Source organism: Petromyzon marinus, chromosome 12 (assembly GCF_048934315.1).
Source record: "Petromyzon marinus isolate PM22_M1 ecotype Great Lakes invasive population chromosome 12, UKy_Petmar_22M1.pri1.0, whole genome shotgun sequence".
Classification (NCBI taxonomy): Eukaryota; Metazoa; Chordata; class Hyperoartia; order Petromyzontiformes; family Petromyzontidae; genus Petromyzon; species Petromyzon marinus.
Window position 1 is genome coordinate 8,016,661 of NC_133678.1, and position 15,448 is coordinate 8,032,108.

General features: G+C 41.0%; 1 protein-coding gene across 1 annotated transcript in view; it reads left to right on the forward strand.

The window, feature by feature from the left end:
• Positions 1-208: 208 nt before the first annotated feature.
• Positions 209-15,448, forward strand: part of LOC116941598 (XK-related protein 6-like) — a 31,506-nt gene continuing 16,266 nt past the window's right edge. The window contains exons 1-3 of the mRNA XM_032952800.2: positions 209-315; positions 2,166-3,115; positions 13,743-13,939. Coding sequence (XP_032808691.2) covers positions 2,334-3,115; positions 13,743-13,939 — 979 coding nt within the window. The 5' untranslated portion in view covers positions 209-315; positions 2,166-2,333. The remainder of the gene's footprint in view (positions 316-2,165; positions 3,116-13,742; positions 13,940-15,448) is intronic.

A 15,448-nucleotide genomic window follows, 5' to 3' on the forward strand; every position in this document is an offset into this window, starting at 1 on the left:
CAGTATTTGTGGCAGCCCTGCCACAAAAGGGGGCAGCCCTGCCACAATGACCCCCCCCGCCCCACCTACGTGAAACGCCTTTGTTGCGTGACGTCACCGCCTATCGTGTCAAAGGGGCCGGCACTGGTAAAATTCGCGAGAAAATGACGTCATCGCCCATCGCTTCAAGTTGCGATGTCATTCGACCGTGGGTGACGTCATGTGTGCGAGGAGGGGTTGGCGGGGGAGGATTACGTCATCCGTGGCAGGGGGATTGCGTCATCCCGAATGCGCGTGCACTGAAGGGGAATGAACAGTCGTGAGCAGAAGGAACTCGTAAGCCGGTTTGGTTCTCGTATAATTTCTCATTAGCCGTGTTAATGTCCGAGTTGATTGTTTTTTGTTTTAAATTGTTGTGCATTTTATGTTCATGTGCATGCGTAGAGTGCGTGCAAGCTTTCGTGCGGGATCTCTGTGTCCGTTTGCGATTTTCCTTTCCCGCTTCTCTGTGGTGATTTTTTTTGACGTCGCGTTGACCTGAGCTCTTTTTTTTTCGTATTTCCCTCCGTGTGTGGCAAATGTACGGTCCGCGGTTTAAAATTGTTATAATTATTGCTTTTGTTCGTGAGGTGAAAAAAATGGGATTAACCCGTTTTTCTGAAGGAAAATTTATGATTTCGTGTATCATGCGCTGAATTGGTACTGTATATTGTGTGTGTGTATAATTGTGGCAGTGGTTGGTAATGTAATGACGAATGCATCCTTTGCGTCTTGGTTATGGTTTTGGTGATGGTTTTGGTGATGAGAATGGATCTGGTGGAAGTGATGGTAGTGGTAATAATCTTTGGTGGTGATGGTTGTGATGGTGATGTTGGTGATTATGGGTGTGACTGTTTTGCTGCTGATGAATGTGATGGGAATTCTGTACTGTCATGCTCATGATCTAGGTGATGGTGATGAGGATTGTAGTGGTGATGGTAGTGATGGTTTTGCTGATGATTTTGGTGAAGATGGATGCGATGGTAATGATCGAAGCGGTAATGATTTGGGTGATGGTCATGATTGTGGTGATGGATGTGATGGTGATGCTGGTGATGGCAGTAATTTTTTTTGTCAGGATGAATGGCGATGTTGGTAGTGTAAATAATTTAGGTAAATTATCTACGTTGGTGACGATGATTAGTGTGATGATGGTGATTATGGTAATGGTGATAGCGTCATTGATTAAGCAGTGAACAGGATGGATGTGATTGTGACGATGGTAGTAAACATGATCTGCTGTTGGTGATGGTGATGATGGGTGGTGGTGGTGATGATGATGATAGTGGTAGTGGTAATTGGCATGACAGATGCGATGTTAATGACTGTAATGGTAAAGACGTAAGTGATGGTGATGATTTTGGGCCTGGAAATAGTTAATGGGATAAGTCAGAGTGTAATGGTAGTTATCTTGGTGGCGATGATGATGGTGTGATTGGAAAGATAAAAATCGATGTCCTATTGCGGTGATGTTGATAGATGTGGTGGTAATGATTTCACAGTGCTAGTGATTTTTGTTGTGATACTGTTTGCGATGAAGATGGTGGTGATGGTTGTAATCGTGAAGATAATGATCTATTATAATAGTAATAGTCTAAGGGACGATGATGGTGTTGGTGATCGTATTGGTTAATCTTGATTATGGCTGTGTTGACAGTAGCGTAGATGATGATAACCGTGATAATAAAGTTGACGGTGGTGAAGGGTGATGATGGTGCTTATGAGGTTGTGGCATTGGCAAGTTGTAGCACTTTTTCCGCTTGTTGCAGACGTTTGTGGTTCAGGCCTGGTTGCCACCCTGGATAACCCTGCATGTGTAATGACCATAAATTTTAAAAATAACTATCCTGTCTGCTTTAAAGTGACCATTAAAGAGCCCATAACATTACTCGAAAAATATCGGGACATGGTGCATGCTCCACATTTATCAAATTTGATTAAAAAAAAACACTCGAAAATGACTTAATTTGGAGATCACAGAGTAACATTGCCCCCTCCTGGCAGCTAATGTCTTGCTGACCAGTGCTGCATTCACCATGTGCCTCACCAGGGGTCCCTTGCCACAGGGCATCCTGAGATGTACTGCATGGCAACTGCAATATAAATATTAAGTGATGTTGATGTTAACACAATTTGTCTGTCCACAGTTCTCTTCAACATCGGCCACTTGCGCTGCTTCTCACCAGGAACCAGAAGCAGAAGAAACACCAGCACCGTACCACCTCCAGTTTTTTTAAAATAGTATTAAAAAGAAACAAAAAAAATGTGAGTGGTGGGTGTGAAGAGAATATGAGCAAAGAAGTCTGTGGCGAGCCATGGCGGCAGAGAGCTGGACTGGGCAGCAGCAAGGGCAGCAGAAGAAGCAACAACAACAACAACAGCAGCAGTCTCAAGGACAACAGTGGCCCGTGCAGCAGAAAAAGCTTGTGGAAGGAGGCCAGGTGTTGAGCAGGCTGCAGCAGCAGCAACAACAGCAGCAGCAGAGAAAGCAGCACTTTCAAGGGCAGCAGTGGTCTGCTCAGCAGAAACTGGTGGAAGGTGGGCAGGTGCTGAGCAGACTGCTACAGAATCAGCAGCAAGGGCAGCAGCAGAGGGCGGGCAGCGTGAGCGTGAGCGCCGAGGGCCGGAGTTCGCTGGCCGTGTGCCGCTGCACAGACTCGCTGTCGTGCTACTGCGGCTGGCGATCGCACTGTTGCCGCCGCTGCTGGGAGCGGCTTGGCCGCTGCAATGTCGCCGCACCAGACTACGCCTGGGTGGCGGGGGCCCTGGCCGTGCTCCTCTGGGACGTGGGGACGGACGTGATGCTGGCACTGAGCTACCTGGGCCGCGGTGAGCGTGCCCTGTTTGCGCTCACGCTCGCCTTCGTGCTCGGGCCCTCTCTCGCCGTGCAGGCCCTCAGCTTCCGCTGGTTTGCCAGAGACTTTGGAGCCCGAGGCCGGGCAGCTGTGGCTTCTGCTTCCGCCCTGTCATCGTCTTCGGTTTCGGCCACGGCGGTTTCTGCAGCCTCGGCGACTTCGGCTCTGCGCCCGTGCTGCCGGGCCGGCGTGTGGGCCTGGCAGGGCCTCGTCCACGCTCTGCAACTCGGACAAGCTTGGAGGTGAGGTGTGAGATGTGTGGAGAGGATGTTGATGGTGGGGTGTAGGTGATGGTTGTGGTAAGTGAGGTGTATCTTACATCCTATCTTTCTTTATTGTCTATCTTTGTTGTAAAATTGATAAGGCATGGCTAGGTGCCCTCTAGCCCGGTAAGGCGTGACAAAGCTGTACTGAGATGGGCGAATGCCTCATGTGAGATGACTCCGTACCAAAGTTTTCATCAAATTAAAGTGAAGTATTTAGCTACTTTGTGCCTTATGTTTGCCTTGAGTAAGTGAATGTAGAATTTCATCGCCATACAAAACTGGGACATTCATCTTGGGAAACAAGGTGTATATATTTATGGTTTATAGGTATTGCTTTTAAATAAATGAGGCCCTTCATCGACTGAGGGGATGAAGTTGTTGAGCATGGACCTAAAACTACAAATGGCAGGTGGAGGGGAGAGTTCCAAACGATGGGAACAAGATAGAACAAGACATTTCCTGCTTAGAAAAGGTTACCTAGGGCATTGGTTGCTGAGAAGTGGAGAGGTGATCTGGGGCAAGTACTTGGAGGATTGTGATTATTCTGAGATCTTGTAGTTGATCCTCGATTGGAGCGTTGTGTGTAATTACTGCCCATAGCGGCCAGAGGAGAGAATGGACCCATAAAAAAGCACGGTAGAAAGCAAATTTAGTAAAATTTGAAGTCCAGTGTCCAGCTTGTCCGTTCCCTATGGGCAGGAATTCCACAAAACTCCCCCTCTGCCCCCCCCCCTCTCTATTTAAGGCCTCGACACAGAGATGTTGTCTTTCTGTGTGCCTATGTGTGTGTCTCTCTCTATTTGTCTCTGTGTGAGTCTCTCTCTCTCTGCTTGTGTGTCTGTCTGTGTGTCTCCGTGCCTATGTTTTGTCTCTCTCTCAAATTTAGCAATCTTTGGAAGAACATAATCAATCAGGTGTGGTGTTGACTGTTTTGTTGGCCGACTCTCTGTGTTGTATTGCATTATATTTCCAAGTTTACTATGTTTTCTCATTCATTTGTACCTTGTGATAATTGCTTGTGTTGCAATCGAAACGTCGTATTCTATTATTTAATTTTATTTCCACGTGACTTTACCGAAAGAACCAAAGAGTAATTCCTGCAGTCACGACAGCTTCTAATCTAGTTTCATTTTAGGGGTGTTAATGTAGCATTCATACAGTGCCGGTGAGGGGTCTAGCAGCAGCCTTTTGGATCATATAAAGTTTGTACATGCGGAATTTTGGGAGGCCGTAGAGGAGAGAGTTGCAGGAGTCTAGTCAAGATATGAATCGAGGCATGGATCAGGGTTTTAACAGCAGGTGTTGCAGGTGCTGCGAGAAAGGTGCAGATGTGGGATATGTTGTATAGGAGGAGGTAGAAGGTCCTTCAGAGTTGAAATATGTGGGAGGAGAGCTCCGGATTAATGACAACCCCAAGGTTACTTACAGTTTTTGACAGTGTAATGTCACAGTTTAGGAGGTGCAAGCCCAAACTTTTTGCTGATGTGGAAAACTTTTGCGGGAAAAAAAGTTGGGACCAATCCACAATGAGGTTGCATCAAGGCACGATTTGAGATTGGCTATGGAAATCGAGGCAAATTAGGAGTGAAAGCGATACATTATCTTCAGAATATGGTAATTTACCAAATGCCGAAGAATGGTTTCAGTGGAGTGGCCTGGATCATGCAGCTCAAGGAGGGAGAGGTGTTTAGAGAGGTTGGAGAAGATTGCATTTTTTTGGACTTTTCTAAGGAGAGAGATGTTTGAGATCCAACGATATTAGGGTCCAGTGTAGTGTTTTTTCATGATGGGGTTAACAACAGCTGTCTTGAGGGCAAGGAGAACAATTTGACCTGTGTAATTCAAAGTGGCTCAGATGGATTTAGATGAATACTCAGCACGCGTGTTTAAATCAACAGTAATGAGTGGAGATGAGAAGAAACCCCAGACGGAGGTCCGATATTAAAAGAGTCTGATTAGAAGTTTGGGTTTGCCTTTGGTGAATGGTCGACAGTAGGGTGTTTGAGGTTGGTGTTGGGTGGGAGTTGGATACTCAGAAGACGGGAACTTTGCGCCTTTACCGTTTACCTGGATAACCCCTTGAGATGGAACATCTTGTTTGCAATGTTGTCCAGTGTAGAGATTACAGGAATTCCATCACCTCTGCTGGAGGAGCGAGCCATAGCAGGTGGGTTCAGTAAGTCTCCATGAAAACAGAGGTTGCCAGTCATAACCCTTGCAGGTAATCGTGGATGAGTACTGACTCAGAATTGAATGAGCTGACATTTAGGAGGGTAAAACAAACAGATGGATGGGGGTGTTTTGAGGGGAAGGCCTTAAGGTTAGGTTCCTGGGGAAAACTGAATTGCGAGCAATTGAATGTGCAGATGGATTAGACGTGTGTGGGTGCTTGTGATTATTAATGTGGGTGCTTGTGACTAGTGAGGCTTAGAGATATCATCGGAATCATCGGGCACACCTTGCTGGACATTGATTGCGGGGGGTGGGGGGGTTCCACCTTTGCGAAAACAGACTTGATCACTTGTCTGGTCTGTCAACGAGCGTGCCATTTCTAGAGTTAGTAGCACCAACAATACTGATCTGAGTACCCCCCCTCTCTAAAACCATCTTACATAACATCTTATGATGGAAATTTCGTGTTTGACAGTTGATATCATTGTGTGCCCCAGGAAGTAGTGTATTTTTGTGCTGAATCCATGACTCGTTTCACATTCCAAGTTTATCGCCTCAACAGCTTAATAAGGTGGATTTCACCACATTAACATTATGCAGCAATACACTTTTCTACCTGTGTGTATGAAATTGAGTGAAAACCAAACCACGGTAATCTATGGGATAAAATATACTGTATGTGACATTTTTTTATCAGCAGAAATGCTTATAGTAGTGAATATCCCAGTCTCTATATTCGGAAGCAATGTATTATTCCAGTGTCAAGGTCATGAGCTAGTTTCTCACACTAAACAGCCCTGCATTTACATGTTCTTCCTAAACAGTTTAACATTTTACCGCATGATTTAAACCAGATGATCTGCTTCAATGGGTGGCTTAATAACTGGTAAATGTGTTTCTCTGGACCAATAGAATCGAAAATACATCTTCCATATATTTTTTCATGAGAAGATGTTGATAAAATGGTCTCTTCAGGAGCATATGCAAGCATTTCTTTTTTACAATTTACAGATGTTTGGAGGTGATTGTAATGTGGTCGTGTAGACTGTGTAACCCGCAAGGCCTTGAAGTGACTCAGTGCTGTAAGTCTTTCATGCGAGGTCCACAATAATACAAATTATGGAGTACCCAAAGTTGACCCATAAAGTAACACATTTGCTTAATCACAAACGTATTTTAAGTTGTAATATTAAAGTATAATATATTTCAAGTGATGCATTCATATTTTTAATAGTGAACAGAGCACAAGTGTTTATAAAAAAAAAATATCTTTAAAAAAATTGTTGCAATGTCCTTTGTGAACTTTAAGGCATTTGAGGGGCGTGAAAGTAAATGGGCTGTATGCATTCATGTCATTAAAGGTTCTCAGACAGCCCTGTCCTTCGCGACAATTAGGGCTTAACCAGAATAAATTAACGTGGCGGTCCAGGTAGCTTCAAGTCGGCAATAATGCCCAATCATTCCTGTATCTTTAACAAAAAGTAAGGCATATAAATATACCAGTGTCTTTTATTATTTCAACTTTGCTAAATAAGTGGTGTTGCGTGTACGTTATCGGTCTTGGGCTTTTAAACTGCATCCACTTTGTTCTTCTCAGCGTGGGGAAATGTTTCTTAAAACTGATAAATGCATTATTAATGGTTTCTTGGAAAAGCAGTGCATTTATGATGAGAATGCAGCACAGTGTTAATGCATGAAGCCTTTAGCAGAGGAGTTTTTTTGCGGAGGGCATATACCGCTGGGCAGGGCATGCTGTGCACAATGCAAGTTCACGAAAACAGATTGTTCTGTTCAATGTGTTCTGTCCTTTAGTGTGTGCGGGAGGGGGGAGAGTGAGGAGGAATACATTGTTCAGCGCACTACATCCAGTACTTTGGAGAGAATGAGAAAATGAAAAAAGGCATTGTTCTGTACAACATGTCCAGGAACATGTAGTTGAGAAGTCCCTTGGTGCCCATTTAACTTTCACTTATTTTTTTTTCATATAACAATCAAAAAAGGATTTCCTATTCCTCATTAGGTATTCATGTGGGGTGTTTTCTCTTTTTTTTTTCACCATTTTCATAGCAGGACGCACATTATTGCTCATGCAGTATGTGCCGTAGGTGAATTTAAAGGCAGTCATGTTCACGTCCATTTTCTGTTTTCTCCATTATTTTGGCCTGAGTCTTTTACATGGTTTTGACCACGTTACTTGATTGTTGTAATTGAGCATATTGCTTGAGTAATGTCCAGAGCATAAAATGAGTTTAGCATGAGAGCACATCTAATCCGTATGCGTGTACTGTATGTTTGCCATGTGAACTTCTCGTACAACGCACCAACAATCGCAATGAAATGAGGTATCATTTGAAAGCCTTTGATATGTGCTTCATGCCAAATTACGAAATAAGTACCTTTTTTCCAAGAATTTGGCGAATTCGGCTCATTGATCCGGTGCTGCTTATCCAATCTTATCCACTCTTTCGTTTACAGTAGCCTGGCACGTGATGCCAACCCTCTTGTACAGTAATATAACGGACAGGCATGTGCCATGGTAGGTGTGCGGGGGGGGGTATGGGGAAATTGACCTCAGCAGGCTTCCTGCGAGTTGATTTACATGGCCACACTTTTAAATGTCTAAATTATTTATGTTTTAAAACTTACATTTGGTAATTTCATTTAGTAAATCTCACATACTCTTTCATTCCTAAAATTATGTTAACCATCATGTAGCTAACGATTTGCAAAGATGATATTTGAAATAATTGGAACGGTGTTACTCTACTTGAAAATATGAGATTATCACCTAATCATACGGAACAGAATACGTGTCATGTTATTGACTTTAATTAGTTTGCAATATAATTGCTGAGCGTGATAATAATATAAATATATACAACAGTGCAAATAAATCGACAGGGCTTTATGCAACTGCTAACACATTACATTAATTGCTGCTTTTAATATCAATTAGCGATAAATAAAGCTGACTCTGGAGGGAGAATACATTATTTTTTTTCTTTGAAGATTGTGTCAGTGTTTGGCTCTGAATTAAAGGGCTCTTAACTAGCATATGATCTGCTTCATAGAGGGAGGTAGGGATATGTTTCATTAAACTACCATGGTCAGCGGACCTGTAACAGTTGAATTCTAATCAATTTTAAGCACTGCTATCAGTATCTACGACTGGAAATATTGCTATTCTTCTCACAGTTGCAGAGTAAATGCTAAATGGATTAAATTTGATTTGTTTATAAACTCAGTGCCATTGAATATGATTGCACGTGAGTGTCTGCATGCCCCTTCACACATTGGCACGGTCTATTGCTTTGTGATGGATATAAATTGCAAATACTTGAGGTTACACATATAGGGCAGCCACTATATTTAGAGATCCTTTTTAACGTATTGTTTTAAAAACTGTGATCATAGCCATTCCCAAACGAAGTTAAGCAAGAAAAGTAAAAGCCATATAACTCCTGATTACTCTTTCGATTTAAAGCTTTCGTGACTGCAAGGATTCATCTTCTTTGGTTCTTTCGGTAAAGTCACGTAGAATGAGAATAAAATAATAAATTGATAAAATAAAATAACACAACAATATTCTCACGACGTTTCGGCCACAACACAAGCGGCCTTCATCACGTTGTGAGAATATTATTGTGTTATTTTATTTTATCAGTTTATTATTTTATTCTCATTCTACGTGACTTTACCGAAAGAACCAAAGAAGATGAATCCTGATTACTCGTAAAAATGTGTATGACAAATTGTAAAAACCTTGGAACCAACCGCCTAGGATAACGCCAGCTCTATTGTAGATATGCACATGATTCGAATATACTTTCAGTCTGGAATTAAACAACGATTAGACAGAGGTTGTGAAAGGGAATATTTTTATTACGCTGCATGTTTCTGTATATTAGAGGGGTGGTTTCAAAGTTCAAGTAATATATTTATAAAGTGTAAAACTTTATTCAGTTTAATCCCTGAAGTCAACACATCCTATCCCAGTTTGTATGTGTACTTCTTCCTAGGATGCACCTTCAACATTTCCACCACCTCGGCTTCCTTGGATTTATTCGGGGGGGGGGGGGGGGGGGCAATACCATGGATATGGCTAAAATGTTTACGTGAAGTAACTCATATAAGTGTGTAGTGTTTATTGTATCAAACCCGAGCCTCATTACATGCAGAAATGTTTCTTTTTTTCATTTGTGCTAGAATTAAGGCATTCCCAAAGGTTCATTTCCGTGGGTTTGTTTCATTTTGTATGCTGCCCAAGCATCTTAACATTTAATACTGTAGAGCGTCTTGTTTCATTTCTTGGTTGGCTCTGCTCTAATGGTACAGCTGTCAATCAAACAGAGGAAACTCAAGTGCCAAATGTGCTCATTTGTGATCCTGAACTGCCATGTTTGGCAACACAATCCGTGCTGCTTGGGTGATTATATTTATCGAGTTATTTCGACTTGTGCGCTGCGAGTTTGGGTTTCGCTGAGCACATTTATGAGTCTACGAATGTGCCCATTATCGTCTCCGTGGGCACACTTGGATTTTGAATGCTCTTGCCAAACACTTGCCTCTATATTGCAATTTAAGGGAAGGGTTTAAAACATTGAACAATAAAGAGTATATTTCAAGTATACAATATTGTAACTGTACACCAGTTGTTCCATATGTTAGTTTATGATACATCCAAGTGTAGGACATTTTATTGGTTTTCTTGAACATTTTTTGTAATTTTAAGTTGATTTGTGTTACCAATGCAGCATTCTGTTCAGTTGTGGGTGAATCCACTACTTCTGATCATCCAGGGCTTGTAAGTGACATGTCTGTTCTTTTCCTGTAATTTTGTTCAAGTTAAATGAGGTGCTTTCTCAAATGTTCCAAACCTTATAACTGCCCTTGAGGCCCACATGATATATACAAGGGAGTGTGGGCTGGCAGCACTTGCAACTGGTGTACGCTTGCAGCAATTTTTACGACTCTGCACCTTCGTAACCTGAAGGGCTAAGGATGTGCATTTTTTTGCATTTCTTTATGCACACTGCGAAAACACAAACCAAATAAAAATGTTAGGAATAATGTTTTACTCGTCTTTCTTGATTTTGGCAAACATTCAAGCACATTTTGTTTAAAGTAAAGGTCTAGCCCTATGCTTTGCACCACCACCCCAAAAACAGCAAAGATGATTTTTGTTCTACCAGAGATTAGAACTTTATCTCTTAAAAGAGTACATTTGTACTGATTGTTTTTTTTATATTCTCTTTGATACCAGCCTCCAAAAAAGTATTATTTTCATAAACTTCGCGACATACTGTGTCTACAATGTATTTCGCAAATGCACTAAATTGCTCAAACATCCTTATATTGAATTGCTAATTTCATATAAAGCACATCCAAACACCATGGACATATCTTTAGATCTACAATTCTAACCGCATTGCATATTAACAAATCTCGTGCCACGTGAATATGGGGCAGTGAATCCAAGAACATTGCTTCTTTGGTACAACTCTGGAGGCTGATATTACAGAGAATACGGTGCAATGTAAAGGCATGATCAATGACTTTATAAAAACATTTTTTGAAAGTTTTCTAAATTGAATGCAGCATAAATAAAACAACTAATACTTGTATTTTGAGTGTATGTAAGCGAATGCACAACATTTCTTATATCTAGTCTGGTTGCCATGGTGCATTTTTTTTTCATGCTTGCAAGAAAACACCTTTTTACGAGTGCCTCTGACCTCCCTCCTCTCCATTGTAAATAACATTGTGGGATCGAGGGCAATGGTAAAGTGCTGTACATTTGGGAAAGCACCTCATATCACCCGACTTATACATTTTAAGTAAAATAAAAAAAACATTCAACTTACCAGGCATTACCTATATGTGATGGTGTGATGTGGAATAACCCTTGTACCGCTTAATTGCATTGGCACTTCCAGACTTGTGTACTAGATAATGCAACAGATATGAAGACACACCTTCAACATTTTTTGGTAATTTTGAAAGCAAAACTAAATTCTGCAAAACCATAGAACGCAGGTAATTGAATAGCAGCGTTACACGGACCATGCGAATTACGGTACCCAGTACGAATTTAAGTGTGAACATTGCATTGTCTTACAAATGGTACACTAAGCTGCTCGTCTCTAAACTGTTACATTACCGTTAAAGCATATATTTAAAAAACTCCACTTTGTCTTTATTTGAGTGTATTTTATGAGTTTCTGTACAGTACCTTAACTTTTTTTTAAGTCACTTGTATGAATTGTTTCATTGGACCAAACGGCTAATAAATTGGATTGCTGAGCTCAATTGTAACTTGCATGTACAGGGGCCCAGTTTGGATGTGTGTGTATGTTGAATCTCTTTCGCGCCGTACGTAGCCAACCATGCTAATCGGAGGTGTGGGGAAAGGACACCAAACTAAACGCAAATAGTTCTCACCACACATCATGCTTAGTTTCAGGCCACATACCAGATTATACAGGGTGTTTTAAAAAGATGGACCTAATTTCAAAGCAGTACTGCTTTTTAAAACACCCTGTATGGTGCAGTCCCAACTTTTGATTTAATTTTAATCGATCTAAATTAACTATAATATCATGGGATTTCCTTTGCCGGTACCAAAATATGATAATAGGGTTTTCCCCTTTTATCTGGCAACAAAACAGGTGTTAAGATGTTAAAACACCAAACTGAAACCTTTTACAAGAAATCATGTCTGCATTAACCATCTACATCATGGGATCTTATGGCATCCTCTGGTCTAACACCGTTTGAGACAAGGCTCAAAAGAAAGCTGTCTCTGGTGTGGACCAATCAGTGTCAACGACAATGCATATATTATCAGAGTATGTTTTTTGTTTGCATCCTGATCACAAGTATTGTGGTTAATGCAGACATGATTCCTTGTAAAAGGTTTCAGTTTGGTGTTTTAACATCTTAACACCTCTTTTGTTGCCATAAAAAGGGCAAAAACCTATTATAACTATAATATATTTGTTATTCTTAGTTTTTTCGGTAAAGTCACGTTGAAGAGAAACAACAAAATAACAAAATATATATAAAACAATAAAAAAAAAATTCTCACGACGTTTCGACCATAACTCAAACGGTCATCATCAGGTGTGTCGGTTTGCATAAATTTATTTTTAAAACGGCACATTTATTTATTTATAAAAAACGTTGGCGTCACGCGCAGCGATTGGCAGTTTGCCCAGGACTAGTCCATCTATTTTTTGAAAAGAGGAGGGGGGAGACGAAATTTTTTATAATGTATGCTGTCTGAAAGCCACTGTAAGCGTGAACAATCAATCAAGAACTGAAATGATTTATCAAATCTTTCCAATGATTGCTAAGATAGAATCCATCTTCTCGGTTGAAATTGTCTCTGTGCTTGTATATGTGGATAGCCTCATGAACGAATCTCTCATGGAAGCCAGATGGCTTACAAAGAACATCCGTCTTGGAAAAGTCAATGGCATGTGAGCCTACTGAATTAGAACAATGATCTGCTACGGCCGAGGTGTTGGTCCTACCGTGTTTAAGGTCTGCTTTATGTTCACGAATGCGGTCCGAGACATGGCGTTTGGTTTCTCCAATGTAACTACTACCACAGAGGCAACTTAGTTTGTAAGCCATCTGGCTTCCATGAGAGATTCGTTCATGAGGCTATCCACATATACAAGCACAGAGACAATTTCAACCGAGAAGATGGATTCTATCTTAGCAATCATTGGAAAGATTTGATAAATCATTTCAGTTCTTGATTGATTGTTCACGCTTACAGTGGCTTTCAGACAGCATACATTATAAAAAATTTCGTCTCCCCCCTCCTCTTTTCAAAAAATAGATGGACTAGTCCTGGGCAAACTGCCAATCGCTGCGCGTGACGCCAACGTTTTTTATAAATAAATAAATGTGCCGTTTTAAAAATAAATTTATGCAAACCGACACACCTGATGATGACCGTTTGAGTTATGGTCGAAACGTCGTGAGAATTTTTTTTTTATTGTTTTATATATATTTTGTTATTTTGTTGTTTCTCTTCAACGTGACTTTACCGAAAAAACTAAGAATATGAATTACTGCAGTCACGAAAGCTTTAAATCAAAATATATTTGTTTTCAGATTGCTCTCTGACCCCTTCCCTGCCAGTGGGGGGGGGTATGGATGAGGAGTCAGCAGGTACATAGCTGGGGTTGCAGGGCCCATGGAGTCCCATGGCAAATCTAGCTTAAGCACCAACGTCCCCAGACCATGCTGCTGCTGTTCCTCAGCCGGTTTTGAGCCAACTTTTGATTTGAAAACAAAATTGTTATATTTTAGAGAATGCAGCTATGAATGGTGGTGGTGACGTGCTCACTAACTTGACCTTCTGGCCCTACTGTCGTGTGTATTGCCCCATGTGGGTGTGCGTGCGTGCATCCCGTAGGTACGTGCGCGTGCTCTACCTGGGCGTGCAAAGCCAGCGCCGGCGGCCATACCGCCGGCGCTTCCAATGGGCACTCATGTACGAGTACGCCGACGTAAGCATCCTGCGCCTGCTGGAGAGCTTCCTCGAGAGCGGGCCTCAGCTGGTGCTGCAGCTGTCCATCATGCTCCAGCGCCATCACGTCGAGCCACTGCAATGTGAGTTGCACCAAGTCTTGCTCACTGCGCGGCGTGCTTAGTGCACGACACGTCCGTCCCGTGTTGCCAGAGCCATTTGCTGTGGCTGTGGAAAGCCATTCTGAAAAAACAATCATTATTTTGAAAAGCAGGCAGTACATTCACGTGTAAGATGGCCCAAAATGGTAATTTGACCTTAAAACAAGAAAATGGGGAACCACAAAGTTTGATGAGCTGCCCATTTATATAATAGTTATTTGCGATCGAGCTACAATTTTGGGACACTGTATATATTGCATGGAAAGTTTTCACAATTATTTCTAGCTCGGTCAATTGATGATTCTTCCTTGTGGCCTTGCTTGGTGATTCTTCCTTGTGGCCTTGCAAAATGTACTACTCCTTCCACCAACCAACCAAACAAAATACTTTCTTCATAATTGTATAGTAGCTGATATTAAAAATCATTGTTTTATATTTTATATCACATAAAGTATACCTGTAGATTGCCTTGGATTTCAATATGACAGAGGGGAAGAAACTGATTTGGAATCACTTATTCTGGCTGCCTGTTTCCTGTTTACATACAAATAACAACTGTAATTAATATTTTGTCTTTGCTGGTGCTGCTGTTGTTCTGTTGCCGGAGCTGCTCAATACAGCAGGTGGCAGCATTGCACTGAGTTTAGCTCTTAATTTTCATCCCATTATAAACATAACATTTCAGCTGCTTGCAAGTATATGCTGCGTTGCCAGAATGTTCATATAATGCATGTCTTATCACCGTTATTAGTTTTGTTCCATAACAGTAAATTTTATCCATTTCTAAATTTACCTAAATTGATTGTCAGACAGTATGAGGTCAGTTTTGTATATTTGTAAGTAAGTGACATTCGAAATGCACTGCCTAAACATAGTCCAATCACTATGTGTTGGCAGCTCTCATAAAAGTTCAAAATGCTACGTTTAAATATGTTTAGTGATTTCTTTTTTTTTATATCACATACTAAAAAACACAACCTTTAAAATAAATTTCAGTGGAAATATGATATCAACAGAAATTTATATATTTTATTTGGTATATATTTAAAACCATTAGAAACCGTTCACACTTTTTTCATGCACAATTTCTTTATATATGGTCAGTATATTACATATTGTGTCATTCAACAAAGTTAAACACAATATGGCACGTGCATTGTAATTTCAGTGCTTTTATTTAAAAGTGGATTTCATAATTGTGGTCTGTTCTGTGTACACATATTTGCACGGTCTGCGCATCCACAGGGTGTAAATGAATTCTGCTCTGATATTGTAAGGCTTTCATACTGTAATATGAATTGTTGGGTGGTATAATGGTTTCTCAGATTGCCATGCAGCAGTTTACAATTTGATGTTAACTGAATGGTTAAGTTAAAATAGGACTATTCCCTTTTGGTCGCTTAGTGGGGGGGGGAGGATGAGTAGCTAAGAAAGGGGAAATATTCGGCTTATTTATGTTGTAAAGAAAGAAAAAAATGAAAGGAAAGGCTG